The sequence below is a fragment of the Pangasianodon hypophthalmus genome, chromosome 7 (genome assembly GCF_027358585.1).
Source record: "Pangasianodon hypophthalmus isolate fPanHyp1 chromosome 7, fPanHyp1.pri, whole genome shotgun sequence".
Lineage (NCBI taxonomy): Eukaryota > Metazoa > Chordata > Actinopteri > Siluriformes > Pangasiidae > Pangasianodon > Pangasianodon hypophthalmus.
In genome coordinates, this window is record NC_069716.1 from 13,180,286 (window position 1) to 13,197,458 (window position 17,173).

Here is a 17,173-nt window from a genome sequence, read left to right on the forward strand (position 1 = left end):
ACAAATAGTGCAGTTATGCAACCAGTAAATTCCTCACAGTTTGCACAAGAAGTCCGGTTTGTTAAACCTATCCACTGTCCACTGATGGAGTCCTGAATACAAAGCTGCTCGTTTCAACTGCAGCCCCAAAGCCACAGCAATCGCAGTCCCAAGCCATCACAGTTCAACTCCCCATATGAGATCTCCAAGCCATCTCCATGGCCCCCAAGTGGCACCATCCCCAGCAATCCCACTGATCTTCAGGCCATCCATGTGGGGCCACCCCCAGCAGCAGCGAGAGATGGATCAGGCAGTTCCAGAGAGCAGAAAGGGTCAGGATCACTGGTATCTCAGGGGTAGCATGTGTAACTCGACAGAGGGAGGGAGAGAGAGGTAGAGATTGTTAGGTATGCTCTTGTCATTTAATGGTTAAGGACAATGTACTCTGCATGCAGAGTGCAAGCAGGGACTCCGGCAAGAGTAGCTATGACAACATAACTAAAGGGACAGCCAGAAGGTAACACAGACATGAGGGCACCCTTTGACATAAAGTGGCCAGCCACGCCACCGTTGACAAACCTGAGTGAACGCATGAGAGTGGGGGGCAACAGCGTCCAAACATCCCAGTTCACCACAACACTCTATGCCTGTGAACCCTCCAGAACTGCTCCTTTCCCTGAGAAAAAACGGCTTTCCCTGAAAAAAAGGCTTGACTAAACAAATATGTTTTCAGCCTAGACTTAAACACTGAGACTGTGTCTGAGCCCCGAACACTAATTGGAAGGCTGTTCCATAATTGTGGGGCTTTGTAAGAGAAAGCTCTATCCTCTGCTACAGCCTTCACTATTCGAGCTACCAACAAATAGCCTGCACCTTTTGATCAAAGTAGGTGTGGCAGATCATAAAAGACCAAAAGTGCACTCAGGTACTGTGGTGCGAGACCATTTAGTGCTTTATTGGTCAATAGTAGTATTTTATAATCAATACGAAATTTGACTGGGAGCCAATGCAGTGTGGTTAAGATAGGGGCGATGTCATCATATCTTCTGGTTCTAGTAAGGACTCTCGCTGATGCATTTTGGATTAACTGCAGCTTGTTTATGCACCTACTGGAACATCCAGACAGTAAGGCATTACAATAATCCAACCTAAGCATGAACTAATTTTTCTGCATCATGTACTGACAATATATTTCTTATCTTAGCAATATTTCTGAGATGAAACAAAGCAAGTGATACTATCTACATGCTTTGTCTAAACAAACAACCAGGTTAGAGATGAAATCTGCAAATTCACAAAGGAATTTAGAATATGGCCCCTGGGGATCTGTAAATAATAAATAGCAGAATCATCTTGGTAGACCTATTTTTTTGTGGTTATGTATGTTACATTAGTATAAAGAACTTTAAATGTGTTGAATTTGTAACTAGGTTTTTGTGTGACATCTAGGTTATCATTATAAATAACTGCAATGCCTCCTCCTCCTCTGCCACTTAGACGGGGCTGATTTATGTAACTGTAATTGTGAGGACTAGCTTCATTTAATGCTACTTACTCATTCGGTTTAATCCACGTTTCTGTTAAACACAGTACATTAAACTCCTGATCAGTAATAGTTTCATTAACAGAATTCGCTTTAGACGTAAGAGATCTAATATTCAACAGTCCTAGCTTCAGATTAACGGTGCTGGCTGTGCATTTGGTTTGATTTAATTTTATGTTAATTAGGTTACTAAAACAAACTTTCTGGGTATTTCTACATTTTTGTTTAGCTCGGGGAACAGACACAGTCTCAATATGTTGGAACCTGAGTGACGACTCAGTGCAGCTAGCAGACAGTCAGTTTAGCCTGCTTGTCTGCTACTGGCCTTGGCTCTGGATTGTCACCGATTAACTAGCCCTGTCCTGAGACTATGTGCTATGCTACAGGAAGTGAGAGCAACACCTTCCAGAGTGATATGGATACTCGGGAAGAACCTGTGCTTGCCTAAGACCATGAGATGACCTGCTATGTCCGGCGCCCTGGCTCCCAGTCTACACCTAACTAGTGCTGCTGGTGCCCCTAAAGGCCTATCTAATTTCACGTGCCTTAAGATAGAGTCTCCTATAACCAGAGCTCTTTCAGGTTTCTCAGCGGGTGCTTCACTGAGGAGAGCAAACCTGTTAGACACGTGAAGCGGAGAGGAGTGGTGCTCCCGTGGGTGAGCCTTAGCATTAGCTTTGGCTTTGCGATTATGCCGCAGAGTCGTCACCCATTCGCCCCGCTGTAAGGGCTCTAAGTTGGGGGATTGCTAACTTTGCCTAAGGCATCCAGACTTTCTCCTACAGAAACTATGCTGCTCTCACTCTCACTAACCCTCTCTAGAGTCTGGGTGCGCACCTCTAATGCTGCAGTCTTCTCTGTCAGAGAGCTAACTAAACATACATTTATCACAAATAAAGCTATCGTACCTTAGTCAAAGACTTGTTGATATTATTTGAGACGGCGTGGATCCGGCGTCGATGGCCTCTGTTAGCTGTCTTGACAAAAAACAAAAGCATTCTTTGAAAAAATGAAAATATGGCAGAAATGAAAGTGAAAAATACAGCAGATGAAAAAGATATTGCAAAATTATGGATAAGAAAGAAAGAAACAGTATAGTTTAAACACCGACACAAGCAAGAAACTCCTGGCAAATGATTCGAAAACAGGAACTACGTCAACACACAAAACATGGGCAGCTTCCCAGGAACCACTGGTGTACTAACAACCAGACATTGAAGGTTGGCCAAGGAAAACAACAGCAGTTGATGACGGATACATTGTGAGAACACTGAAGAAAAACCCAAAAACAACAGTCAGTGACATCAGCAACAACTTCCACAGGACAGGGGTGACGGTTTCACAATCCAGCATTCAAAGAAAATTTTGAGAGCAGAAATGTAGGGGCCATACCACAAGATGCAAACCACTCATCAACAGTAAGAACCGGAAGGCCACGTTGGAATTCACAAAGAAATACAGAGATGAACCACAAAAGTTCTGGAACCCAGATTAACTTCTAACAAAGTGATGGAAAGGCCAAAGTGTGGAGAACGAAAGGACTTGCTCATGATCCAAGACATGCAAGCTCAACTATGGTAGATGAAAATAAATTTTTCCCTGGTGAAGAAAAACCCCTTCATAACATTTGGCCAGATCAAGAACAACTTGCAGGAGGTAGGCATATCTGTGTCAATCAAGAGAACATTTCACCATAGAAAATACAGAGAAACTGAAACTGAATGAGAATGCATTTTCATTGCTGAAGGCAAAATGCCCTAAGAGCAAGCAGGAACTGAAGACAGCTGCAGTAAACACAAATCAAACAGGTAGTCAATGACTATTTGAAGGACCTCTAGTGGATCAGAGAAAATTCTATGGAAGACATTTAGGAATGTTATGAAAATTTTCTTGGGAACTACAGACCACCAAACTTCATCCAGCCAGGTGACAAAATTCTTCAGGCATACAAAACCATGCAACATGTCACTAAAGGTTCGTTTTCTGCATTTGCATTTGGACTGCTCTGTCCTGTTTTAGCAGAAGAAGAAAGTTTTTTTTTTTCCTGATTTTGTTATAAAGACAATATCAAATGTCGCATCAATGTTTGAACTCATTTTTATGGAAGATGGCAGATAGTGCTTTACTCTAAGTGTGTTATAGTGCCTTTTGACACGTTGTGAGGAGCAGTTTGAAAAGATGCGTTTGACTGACTTCAAGTCTCTTGGAGAAAGCACATGTTAGTCTTCAAGACAGTCAAATAATCTGTTCCACGGACAATACTGATTGTCAACTGCCATTAATTGTTAAACATTCTGGATTATAGTCATTGGTTAGTCCACAAAGCTGTCATTGTTCCAAGGCAAAGGTACTCTGATCTAGTCTGTACAGTCAGATGGTCAGAAAATTGTTTTGATAGAAAATTGTTTTGATACTAGATTGTGTGATAGTATGATAAGACTGCTCTGGTGAATAAATATTGTGATATATTAATGTCGTAATGCATTATACTTTTCTGAGTATCATGGCTATCATCAGGTGCAGGCATGTGCACAGATAGACCCCAGATGGTGCTCAATCACCTGCCCTTTTGGTCTCTGACTAGATAAGTGCCCTTCTCGCAAGACATTTTTTTTCTTTTTTTTAATTTTATATTTTAGTTTTTATTTAAATTTGGCCCATGGCATCAATTCTCAATTAAGTGTGTGCCGAACAACTGCATTTAAGTTCTATTTCTGCGAAACCGTATGAGCCCCTGCCCCTTCCTCTTCGACTTCCCTTGTCACAGCCACCACAGTTAACGCACGCATCCAAGTCTCCCTGACCAGCCCTCACTGGTGACAACCAGGTAACGATAGTGTTTGCTCTAAGCTTCAGAATAGTGTGCCACTGCTGTGAAATTAAACCACAAACCACTAATAAAACATCTCAATACAGCCAGCCTAGCTTAGGCAATAGCCCTCCATTACGGTTAACAACAAGCAAGCTAGTCTGGCGTTGGTGTCAGATAGTGTCGTGCAGGGTCGGAAATGCCACCAAAATTAATAAAAATGTCCACAAAATTCAAGATATGAATTGCCCCTGTATGAGTTCTCTCTTTTTTTTTTTTAATAACATAATAAATATAGTTACATATCACATGAGCAAGAGTGCTATTTTCCCCGAATATCAGCACGATTGCAAATGTGACATTCATTTTATACAACAGTTCAATAAACAATAAGTTGATATTAAGTGATAATGATGCAATATTGCCAATTTTGACTGTTTTTGCTCTATTTCACCAACGAAAATAGTTCCAAACAAAGCAGAACAGTTGCATCTCGTAGGAGCACAGGATGGTGTTTCATTCTTAAATGATTTAGCGTTTTTGAACGAATCGGGTGTCAGTGAGTCAATGACTCATTCATAGACAATCACTTGCTTCGTTCATGAATGAATCAGCCGTTTTGAACGAATCGGTTTGAATGAATGATTCAGTGACTCATTTACTAATACTTGGTGACATTATATTAGTTTCATATATAAAAATATAATTTCATTTGTTCTGACATTTCATATTTGAATAAACCGTATCTAATGGGATTTGGGCTAATGGTTTCTATTAACTAATTTCCCATCAATTTTTTTCCCAATGATTTTTTTTTTTTTTTTTTAAATATCTTGCTAATGTGTCTTTTAATGTCTTTTTGTCTTTTTATTGTTCTTAGTCTGGATAAGATCCTGGCAGCCATGACAATCGCAGCAGAGAGAAATAACAAAGAGAGATTTGCTTCAATAGTAGAGGGTCTGGAGAACCATGAAGCTCAGCAGCTCCAGGTCAGCTGTCTATCCTTTGCAAGAAAATAACATTACAGCCTGACACCTGCTAATTCCCACACAACTCACACCCACCTTTGATCTGAATAACATCTATATATTTTTTCTTATTCCATTTAACACTTTTATTAAAGAATATAATGCAAACAGTCATTGCAAGCTTGTGGTTAGTTTTTGCAGTTCATTGTTAAAAATGCTGTTAGACACACAATAATGACAAATACACAGTAAGTGTATTTTTTTGTTTCCCTTCTTTCTTTTTTTTTTTTTTTTTTGTAACATTTCTATTGCAGTAATCTGTTGCTGTCAGTGGACAGGGACACAGTGAGGCTTTTTGGCCCAAGAAACTATATTTGACATTGAGGCTACACTGAAACTGATATTTTTTTTTATCATTCAGGGGTCTTCTGTACCTTAGCTCCTGAAACAAGTTATTTCCTGTTATCACTTATGTTACAGCAGTTTTAAAAAGTTCTTCCCTCATCAGCCTCTCTTTTTATCTCTTTCTCTCTTGAAGTTAAAAAGCGCTGACACCGAGACTTTTTCCATAAATTTTAAAAATACATCTCCTTACAGAAAGCTTCACCAAATCAACAATTATGTTTTTCTTAGTTAACCAATTTTTAGCCTGATATGTGAGCATCTACCATATTTCCCTGTGAATGAAATGTTATAACATATTGGAATGTGCTTAACAGTATAGCCCTATGTTTAGTTTATTGTATCTTTCATGTGCATGTATGGCCAAAAGTATATGGACCTGACCCTCACACCTGTGTGAGATTGTTGGACATCCCATACCAAAACCATGGATGGGTATCAAGCCCCCCCTCCCGCCCACTCGACTGCAGCTATAAAAGCCTCCAATCTTCTGGAAAGGCTTTTTACAAGATTTTGGAGTGTGTCTGGGAATTTGTACCCATTCAGTCAATGGGACATTTGTGAGGTCAGGCAATGTTGGACGAGAAGGCGTGGCTCTCAGTAAACATTCCAGTTCACCTCGAAGGTGTTCAGTGAATTATTCTACTGCCAATGTTTGTCTATGAAGATTGCATGGCTATATGCTTGATTTTATAGACCTGTTAACAATGGGTGTGACAAACACCTGAGCTCAATAATTAGGAGGGGTGTCCACATACTTTTGGCCATGTAGTGTTGTGTGTGTACTCTGCTTCTCTTGTCTAGTCTGAGAGGAAGAGAAATGGCAGTGATACAGAGTTTATCATCTTCTGTTCAATTTTCTTTTTATTCCTGTACTGGTCATGTTCATCTGTGATCATATCCCAACCAATCATCAGGTGTGGATTTGTAGTGAAGAAGATTCTTGGCTATAAAGTGCTGGATTAAAACAGTTTTTGCATAATTTGGTTTTCAATCTTGCAAAAAAGGGATTGTTAATGAAAAAACCTTTACTAATTGTAATGTGAATTAAAAAACTTTGCTGCTGCATAAGATTCAGAGAAATTAAGAACTATTAAAACCTGTGAATAGGCTACAAGGTCTGGCTTTTTAATGGGATTAAAAATAGTTTTTTTCTGTTTTGTTTCTTCTTGCCAGTGAAAGCGTTCAAACATTGGGCCGCATTTATCTAGGTGGATATGAATGGATTTATTTGTAAATCATTTACATGAGAAATTTGGTTTTCATAAATATCCTGTAGAAAAAGTTTCATATTCTGGGCATGCTCCTGAGTGTGTTCAAATATACTCATAAAAAGTCTAACTAATGACTAACTAAACCTCAACTGATCGGCTTCAATTCATATAATATATGAATTAGTGCAGTTTTATATACAGACTACACTGTCAAGTTTAAATATCCTGTGTATTTCAATTACATCTAAATGTAATGAAAATGTTGTGAAACCCAGTCATTTCATATTAATGGCATTAACTAAAGAAAAATAATAAACATGAAAAGAATTAAAGAAACCAAGCCAGCATAAATCCATAATTTAAGACAAATAAGGCCAGTCATTCAGTTAAGAAGAAAAACCTTTTTCTGTGTAAACCTTTTCTGTAATTTGGCTCTAGATATTGGCCTTTTCAGGTGCTGTAATGCTGTTAAATAATATACTGTATATTTTTATTGACAGAGAGGTGAGTCAAAATAACTTTAACTTCTACCTCTGAGAAGTAATTTTTTGCCATTTACTCATTGTTTCAGCTCTGTTAGCTTTGCCTTTAGTGAAGTTTTGTAGGCATCACCAAATGCTAATCATATGTGCTGTGCACGTGCCTGGTAATTTATGGGTGATTGGCATTTATCAACATACACATGTGAGCACGAACTTTTGTAAATCCAACGGAAATTTTTAGTTTGTTTTTACATACAACTTTACTAGAGGATTGATAAATGAGGCCCTTTGTTCTGTCCCAGCAGCACCTTTTTTTAAAATTATTCCACTGGAGCGATATTTTTTCAGATTATTCACCAGAAGCTTATCAGTGAGCTGCTTATGATGAGCACAGCTGCCTGCAGGAAATGTTTGACATTAGACTACACTTGTTAGGTCCTTAAACTCTTCGAACAAAATAATGGATGAATTGACATTGAGAATGGTGAAAGGAGAACACTTGCAAGGCAAAGAGATTTTTTCTGAATTTTTCTTTTCTTTTTCTGGGGAAGTGTCTCTGATGTTAATAGAGTGTCTGAGCCTCTCATATACACACACAGAGTGCTATCCTTCCACATGGCTGTTATTCTTCACATATTATTCATCATGTTGCCTTGGTTCTAGGAGTTACTTTACAACCAGTTAAGATTCGTAGCACTTATCTCTGCCCACTGCAGTGAACTTCTAAATTAAAAATGTTTTAGTGTGCCTGTTTAGCTCATCCCATCATCTGCCAACTGCACTACAAGTGGTTTAAAAATCTACAGACCAGTTGTTCATGCTGTCTGCTCTTTGTTGTGGAGACTTTCATCCTGTCTTATCCTTCACTATTGCATCCATCATAATTTCATTGTTTTATATAATGTTCTACCATATTTTATTTTGCACACCAAGATATAATTATGTGAACATAAGGTAGTAATAATTAGCATCAAATTGATGAGGAATGGGTTTAGACCTTGTTTGTATTTGTGTGTGCACATGTGAACACAGACAGCCTGCATGCAACTAATCAATGCCCTGGTCACCTCTCCGGATGATCTGGACTTCAGAATCCATTTACGGAACGAGTTTCTGCGCTGTGGCCTGAAGAAGATCCTGCCAGTGAGTTTTTTCTGACATATCATTTCTCAAAGCAGTGTTTCCCTTGAGCATATTCTAGAACATTTCAGGAAATTCTGCTGCAAATTGCTAATAAAAGAACTTCTAATACACTTCCTGCTCAATTGTTTTACACTATCTGGACTTCTGTTCCAATCCTTATTGCTCCATTTACAGTAGACATTTATTTAGACACAAGAATTAAGTATAATAAGTTTCCAGTTTCTATTGTATTCAAAAATAGAAGCAAAAAAAGAAAAGAAAAACAAGACTTTTTAGTTATATTTAATATATGGTAAAGAGTTAGTTGGAGTGTGTGTGTGCACGCATGTGTGAATTTACTGTTCCCTGCTGTGGAATTACATGCTTTCTCACTCTCTGATTCTCTGTTTCTATAACACAGATGTCATGCCTAAAGTGCAGTTGTGTGATTGATAGCTGCAGAATTCTAGGTTACATTTTACTGCATATATACTCCACTTGCAGTAATTCATACTGCAGGTGTAGGTGTTCCATTCCCACCAGTGGAATCCAGAAATATAGAATAGAGCTAAAGAATAGGAGGAGGGCATCACAGCAAGCAGTCAAATGTGCTTAAATCAGAAACCTAAACCTACTGTGATTGTAGTGCATTTACTGTAAATAATACACCATTTGGATCAGAGTGACAACAATGGGGATGGAGATAGTAACCTCCAGTTGTAGCTCCCCGCTGTTTCTTTAATGATCTTACATACTCATTTTTTCCTCCTCTCTAATGACAGGAGCTGAAGGAGACGGAAGAATTGGACATTCAGCTGAAGGTGTTCAATGAGAATAAGGAGGAGGATTCTATTGAGCTGTCTCACCGGCTGGATGACATCCGCACAGAGATGGAATATCCTTTTCACAGCAATTCCTTTTCCACAAACAACAGCTCAAGAGTGAGATGTGCTGCTCTCTCTCAGTTTCTTAAATCTTAAACCCGGTGCCCCCATTTCACTTGGAGCCTGTCCAGGCTAAGGCAGAATTTGTCATTATATTTCACAGCTTCTGATAACTTCCCATGTGGTTATGTATATTTACCATTTTCCCTCTATACATTTGAATTTGACCCCTAATTCTCACATAGAAATAACAGTTTTTCTATGTGCTCCAGCATATTCCTTTAGTGAGAAGGAAAATATCTAAAGCAGCCTTGCATGTGATACTCATAGTTTAGTTCATAACATTCATTTCTGTACCTGTCCAAACCAACAACAGCTTTTTCACCTTTATACCACTCTGCCTCATTCTGTGCTTTTCTCATGAATGTCAATTTTTGGAGACTCCATCCAGCTGCTGAATTTTAATTAGTAGCTGAGAAGACACTGCTTGTCAGTGATGGACCACCTCAGTGAATCCATTAACATTCATTTATGTTGCATTTGTGCTTATTTGTTGTGCCGGAAAGAAATTGTTTGTGTTGATTTGGTTTTTGTGATATTATATAAATATCAGTGTAAGTTGCCTGCCAAGAGTAACATCACTGTAATATCTCAACAAAGCAAAGAGCAACCAACTGACCAGATGTCAAGGGTTTGGTGCACTGTGAGATCAGTTTTGGCTATAGACTTACACTGAAATATAGCTGTTATAAAATCTCAACACCCAAACAAACACAAACCATTTATAGCACAAATCAACCCAAGCAACTAATATACTGTAGGTTTTATACAATTTCTTTTTAAGTGGGTGCCGGTTTCACAGAGGTTGCTACTCCTGCTTATGGTTATTCATGAGCCTTTATTTCACTATGTTTATTATTAATGCTAGTGCACAAAACCCAAAATCAGTGTTCTGTATGCAAGTAGTCATGATTTATGTTGGACACTTACAGTCTTTTATCAGGAATGGAAATGAACTTCAAATGCCATGCTGTGCTGACAGAACATGTATAGAACTGGCACGATTTGAACAACTGATATGTTGTAAGTTCAGTGGATATTTAGTTGGAAAGAATATGGTATGATTTAAGCAATTAACTTAAAATATCAGGTATCACCAAACATCTAGAAATTATGAAAGGGGTGATTATTGTATTTTAGCTTTACATAATGAAGCTTTGGAGCTTGGGAATTTAGATTCATATTATATCCATACTATTGGCAAGGGCTTATAAGTAGACAGCAGGAGCAATTCATCCTTGGTTTTGTTGGCTTAAGTTATATCTCAAAAGACTTTAAAATAAGGGAGAACAGTTTTAGTGGACAGACACGGGTATGGTCATTCAGACACCTATGGACTTTCAACAACACTGGCCAAATGGCTTTGAAATTGCTGTGTATTTTTGTTATTTCATTAAAAAAGTTTTGTCTGTTCTGTTCACTGTTCTGTCATTTAGTTTATAACATGCTCTTCTATCTTCATGACACACCCCAAACAAACAGTTCCTTGACTGTTGGTGCACTGATATGGATGAGGTTTACCATATTCTGTCCAACATGGTGAAAGATACAGGCGCAGAGTCCTATTTCCTATCTATTCTTCAGCACTTGCTGCTCATCAGGAATGACTACTATATCAGGTGAGCATAACTTCCCCAAATAATGATCTTTTCTAATCTGTGCCAGAACACCTAATTTTAACCTAAAGGGCATTCTGGTCTTCCTGCGCTTCATTTCCAATATAGGCCAAGGTGACTCAACAAAACAGACCTCAAGATATTCTTGAAGCATATTTTAAATATTTTTCTCTAAATCTAAATACCTTATTTTATTGTTACCAGTCCTGACTATACACAACATATTTTCACCAAATTACAGTGTTTATACAAGTAAGTAGAAGCCAGAAATCTGATGGTGAAAGGTTTTTTCTCTTTTTAAAAACTAGGCTGTGGCTTTTATGCCCAAATCCCTATTTCAGACAGCAATCCAGGATCACATCATAATTCATCATGCGTTTCCAGCCTTTGAACCTTGGAAATGTTTTTATGTACTAGATTAAATTAGTTGTTTTTTGTTGTATGGCTATAATTTAGATTAAAAGGAAAGTTTTGTTGGATTTAAAGACACTGTGTACGTTAATGACCAAGTCTCAATAGGGAATAGGGACATTAATGCCATATCTCTTTCTGCCAGATCGGATCTGACCCAATCTGTAGTTTGGTCCATATGATTTACTGACTGGCTGATAATCAAAGCTATCAACTTGCATGAAAGAGTATATTAATTATTAGTAGTATTAGTATTCTTATTTGTATTAGTTTTGTCTTTAAATCAAACAAAACGTTCCCATAATTCAGACATTTAAACTTTAAACTCACTAAGAAATTGGAATAAACCAGAACTTTAGATTCCTTTTCACCTTTTCCCTTTTTTTATTAGGTTGGCTTGTAGGACATGATAAAGAGGAGGTAGATGAGAGTGAGAAAATATGTCGCACATGGTTTTGGCTGTGACTGATATGAGGATTACATGGTTCGTGTGGAGCATTAGTTAGATAAGAGACAGGAAAGAAGGTGCCAGACAGCGAGAAGGAGGGAGGGAGAAGTGAGTGTGATGCTGTATTGAGGGGGGGCATATGCTATCTACAGTGGTAGGGTCTGACAGTTCTAGGTCAGCCTTTTATGTCTTTCTAGTTATCTGTACCATGCTGGAAAGATGGTAGCCCAGCCACAAGAAATGTAGGACATCTTATTATGTTAATAATAATGTGTATTTCAGCCACAAGTGTAGGAGCAGGCAGTGTTTTACTTTTATTTATTTATTTATTTTACTTCTATTACTTTTACTTTTATTGATAATTTTATATCTACAAACACTTATTAAAACAAGTATGAAAGTAGCCAATTAAAAATAAATCTGACTAGAGATTTCAAGAGTTATTTTATAATAAAGTCATATATCAGAAATAATAAAATCACAAAGTACAAAATACCTTTACAGCTACAGTACATAGATATTATAAATTGATCAAGTAACATGAAGTAAGCTAAAGCTAACATGACTTATGTCTGAAGCTAGCTTAGTTACATCATGACAAACACAGACTATGTGACAAGCTAAGTCACCAGTACTCAACTGAAAATCCAGCTGCATGACATACCAAATAATAACATTAGTTGAGAACTGAGGTTGAGTTAAAAAGATGCTTTTTTTCCCTTGACCTTGCCAGCCTACCTTAAATCTTTAATAAAGTACCTCCTAAACACAATAACACACATTCTCAGCTTTCTCCTGTGAAAAGCAAATTTTGTGCTTTGATGTGTCAAGTCAAGTAGATCATTGTCACAACCAGATACAATGTACAGTACCCAGTGAGATGAAATAAGCTTTATCCTGGACCCAAGGTGCAAGATACATGTATGATATAGTAGACAGTGTTGACAGGACATAAATAAAATGCAATTTTATGCAAAATGCAAAAGGAATAAGCAGCATGCAGGGGAGGGGCTAATGGGATCAATTAGCCCCACAGATTTGTGTCAGCACACTGCGTCATAATTTCCCCCACAGATTTTAGATCTGTGAAAACTGTACGTAAAAATAGATAGATAGCATAACACATATGGCCAGGTCCATATGTATTTGCACAGTGACACAATTTTCATAATTTTGCCTCTGTACCCCACCACAATGGATTTGAAATGACGCAGTGAAATGTGATTGGAGTGTAGACTTTCAGCTTTAATTGAAGGGGTTTAACAAAAATATTTCTTTAACCATTTAGGAATTACAGATGTTTTTTGCAGAGTCCCTCCATTTTCACAGGCTCAAAAGTAATTGGACAAACTAACAATCATAAATATTAGGATTATTTTAATAATTGGACAAAGAGTGCAATTTATGTAACCAGGAAATTCATTACAGTCTTCACATGAAGTCTGTTTTGTTGAACCTATCCACTGATGGCGACCTGAGTGCAAAACTGCTCAGGGCAACCGCAGCCCCAAAGCTGCCACAGCAATTGCAGTCCCAAGCCATCACAGTACAATTGCCCATATGAACCACAGACCAAAGCCATCTCCATGGTCCCCAAGCGGCACCATCCACAGCAGTCCCAATGTTCTTCACGCCGTCCATGTGGAGGCCACCCCCAGCAGCAGGGCGCGATCTCCGACCGATGAGAACTCCATCCAGAAGTAGGGCATCAGGATGGATCAGGCAGGTCTGGAGAGCATAAGGGGTCAGGATCACTGGTATCTCGGGAGTAGCATATGTAGCTTGACAGAGAGAGAAGGAGAGATTGTTAGGTATGCTTTTTGTCTCGTAATGGTTAAGAACTATGTACTTTGCATGCAGAGTGCAAGCAGGGACTCCGGCAAGAGTAGCTATGACAGCTTAACTAAAAAGGAGAGCCAGAAGGTAACAGTAAAGGTAAGGTACAGAAGGTAAAGCAGCCAGCCACTCCACTGTCAGCAAACCTGAGTGAATGCGTGAGAGAGGGGGGCCACAGCATCCAAACATCCCAGTTCACCACAAGACTCTGTGACTGTGAACCCTCTAGCTTTGGCTAAACAAATATATTTTCAGCCTAGACTTAAACACTGAGACTGTGTCTGAGCTCTGAACACTAATTGGAAGGCTGTTCCATAACTTTGTAAGTGAAAACTATACCCCCTGCTGTATCCTTCAGTATTCGATGTACCAACAAATAGCCAGATCATAAAAGACCAAAGGTTGGCTCAGGTACTGTGGCACAAGATCATTCAGTGCTTTATAGGTCAATAGTCATATTTTATAATCAATATGAAAGATGATTGGGAGTGAATTCATTGTGCATAAGATAGTGGTGATGTAGTCATATCTTTGGGTTCTAGTAAGGATTCTCGCTGCTGCATTCTGGACTGACTGGAGCTTATTACAATAATCCAACCTAGAGGTAATAAAGCATGAACTAATTTTTCTGCAACATATAGTGATATTATATATCTTAGCAATATTTCTGAGATGAAAGAAGGCTATCCTAGTAATATTATCTACATGAGAATCAAATGAAAGGCTGGAGTCAATAATTACACCAAGATATTTTACTGCTGCACATGGTGAAAGAGAGAGAGTTCAACCTTGCAGTCCACCAGACTTTACCTTAGTATGCGTAGCGATGTCACCATTTACATCTACAAACTGATAACAATTAGGCCATTCCCTTAACGCCTACAACATTTTCTAGTCTATCAAGCAGAATGATCAGTGGTATCAAAAGCTGCACTAAGGTCAAGCAACACAAGCAAGGAGACACAACCCTGATCAGAGGCCTCTGTTCTTTGATGGGGCCTAAATCCTGACTGATACATTTCATGAATGTTATTCCTATGTAGGTATGAGCATAACTGCTGTGCATCTGTCAACTCATTCTGTAGCTTCATGCTTTGTTATTACTGATTTCGTTACGCACTGAATTGTTTCAGTGGCATGGAATATTATTAAAGATTAGTTTTGCAAAGTTTTATAAATGTGTAAATATTTCTCTCACTCAGACCTCAATACTACAAGGTGATTGAAGAGTGTGTGGCTCAGGTTGTTCTGCACCGGAGTGGAATGGACCCTGACTTTGGTTACAGAGAGAGACTAGATGTAGACTTCACCCAACTCATTGGTAAGTTACAAGTGTGTTATGCAGCTACTCTATTTAGCTAAATTCTAGCTGGAAAAATTAAAAACTCTGTAAATAGGAAATACTGTAGCACATTATTTACATCTTAATTTTATAGCAGTTATACATACAATTACGCATACATAGACATTAAGTGAAGTGAAGTGACTTGTGGCCAAGTATGGTGACCCATACTTGGAATTTGTGCTCTGCATTTAACCCATCCAAGTGCACACACACACAGTAGTGAACACACATCCAGAGCAGTGGGCAGCCTTTTTTTTGCTGTGGCGCCCGCGGAGCAGTTTGGGGGTTCAGTGCCTTGCTCAAGGGTCTCACCTCAGTCGTGGTATTGAGGGTGGGAGAGAGCGCTGGTCATTCACTCCCCCCACCTACAATCCCTGCTCTACCTGAGACTCGAACCCACAACCTTCAGGTTCACGTTCGGGTTGCAAGTCCGACACTCTATCCATTTCAGCTTATCTCAGTGTTAGTAAGATGACAAGATGTTTTATAAAATTAAGTGTTAAATTCAAGCCTCCAAAAAAATATTTAACCCTTCCATTCTGTTCCAGTCAAATTTGACTTATTTTGACATTTATTGAAGGCATGTAATCACCCTAAATATTTTTTTGGCTTGAAATTTAGTGATGTTCCCTAAAATGAATTTCCACCAGCTTTTTAATTTTTTTAATTTTTTATTTATTTATTTATTTATTTTACAAGTACTACACATTATGTACATAGCTTCTGTTCCGAATGAATTACAGGTTCAAAATGGAGGAAATAAGAGAACTATGAGCAGCTCCTGTGAAAAAAAGGTCCTTGAATTGTCTGGGAACATATTTCTAAGTAGACTATAATTTTACTGTTTCACTTTTGTCAACATTAAAAAAATTATGACTGAGCATGGGATGGGAATGGAATGGGTGGGAATGGCTTTCCCAATGGATGGGAAAGCGTGGTCACAGTCAAGAGGGGACTTGACAATGTCATGAGATCACAAGCATTCCCATGAGAAAACAGTGTATTACAGTGTACAGTGGTAGAAATGGAGGAGATACAATTTTTGGCCAACAAAAAAGATGGAAAGCAAGCATAACATGCAGGAAGTGTGGAAAATACATTTAGAAAGGTCAGACTTCCAAAGTTTTAAGTTACTGCCATATTTGCAAACAGTAATGTTAGCTGGTAGGGTAGAGAGGGATTAAAGTTAGTGCTCATGGTTCCTTTCTACATTCATCTTCAATAATTTTCATCTTTATCTTGGTGAGGGTGGCTTTGAAATCGGAACCTGCTGAGTAACACTGGGCAGAAGGTGAAGGAATTCACCCTAGATCGGACACCAATCCATCGCTGGGCACCAAGCACACACACATTCACACACTCATTCATAGCTGGAGCAATTTAGCATAGCCAAGCCGCCTATATACATGTTTCTTGGGTAGTCGAAAGACACAGGAAAACAGTATCAAATCAGGGACTCTAGAGATGTGAGGCAGCAATGCTATCTGCTGTGCCACCATGCCACCCTAGTGTTCATAGTGTAGTTTTTTTTTTTTTTTTTTAATAAGGATTTTAAGTTAGGAAAAGTTTATAATGTTTGCCAATTAATAAAATTCATTAAAAGCATTATACAAGAGCATTAGTGAAGTTACACACTGATGCTGGGTGAGGAGGTCTGTGGTGCAGTTGGCATTCCAATTCATCGCAAAGGTGTTCAGTGGAGTTGAGGTCAGGGCTCTGTGCAGGCCACTCGACTTCTTCCACACCATCCTTGGCAAACCATGTCTCCATGGACCTCGCTTTGTGCACAGGGACAATATGCTGGAACATGTTTGGGCTAGGCCACTTAATTCCAGTGAAGGGAAATTGTAATGCTACAGCATTCAAAAACATCCTATGCCATTTGTGTGCTTCTAACTTTGTGGCAACAGTTTAGGGCAGGCCCACATATGGGTCTGATGGTCAGGTGCCCACAAACCTTTGGCCATATAGTGTATAACCCATTTTCCCAGCTTCCCTCAAAATCTATTTTATATTAAAATGTTCATTGTACCCTGTGTACTGATAATATGTCC

General features: G+C 38.6%; 1 protein-coding gene across 7 annotated transcripts in view; it reads left to right on the forward strand.

Annotated features, from left to right (window-relative positions):
* The window catches only part of diaph2 (diaphanous-related formin 2), a 424,876-nt gene that overhangs the window by 97,920 nt on the left and 309,783 nt on the right, over positions 1 to 17,173 (forward strand). For all 7 annotated transcript variants that reach the window (XM_053235486.1, XM_053235484.1, XM_053235480.1 and 4 more), the window contains 5 exons: positions 5,212 to 5,320; positions 8,430 to 8,540; positions 9,302 to 9,414; positions 10,966 to 11,082; positions 14,977 to 15,095. In XM_053235486.1, coding sequence (XP_053091461.1) covers positions 5,212 to 5,320; positions 8,430 to 8,540; positions 9,302 to 9,414; positions 10,966 to 11,082; positions 14,977 to 15,095 — 569 coding nt within the window. The remainder of the gene's footprint in view (positions 1 to 5,211; positions 5,321 to 8,429; positions 8,541 to 9,301; positions 9,415 to 10,965; positions 11,083 to 14,976; positions 15,096 to 17,173) is intronic.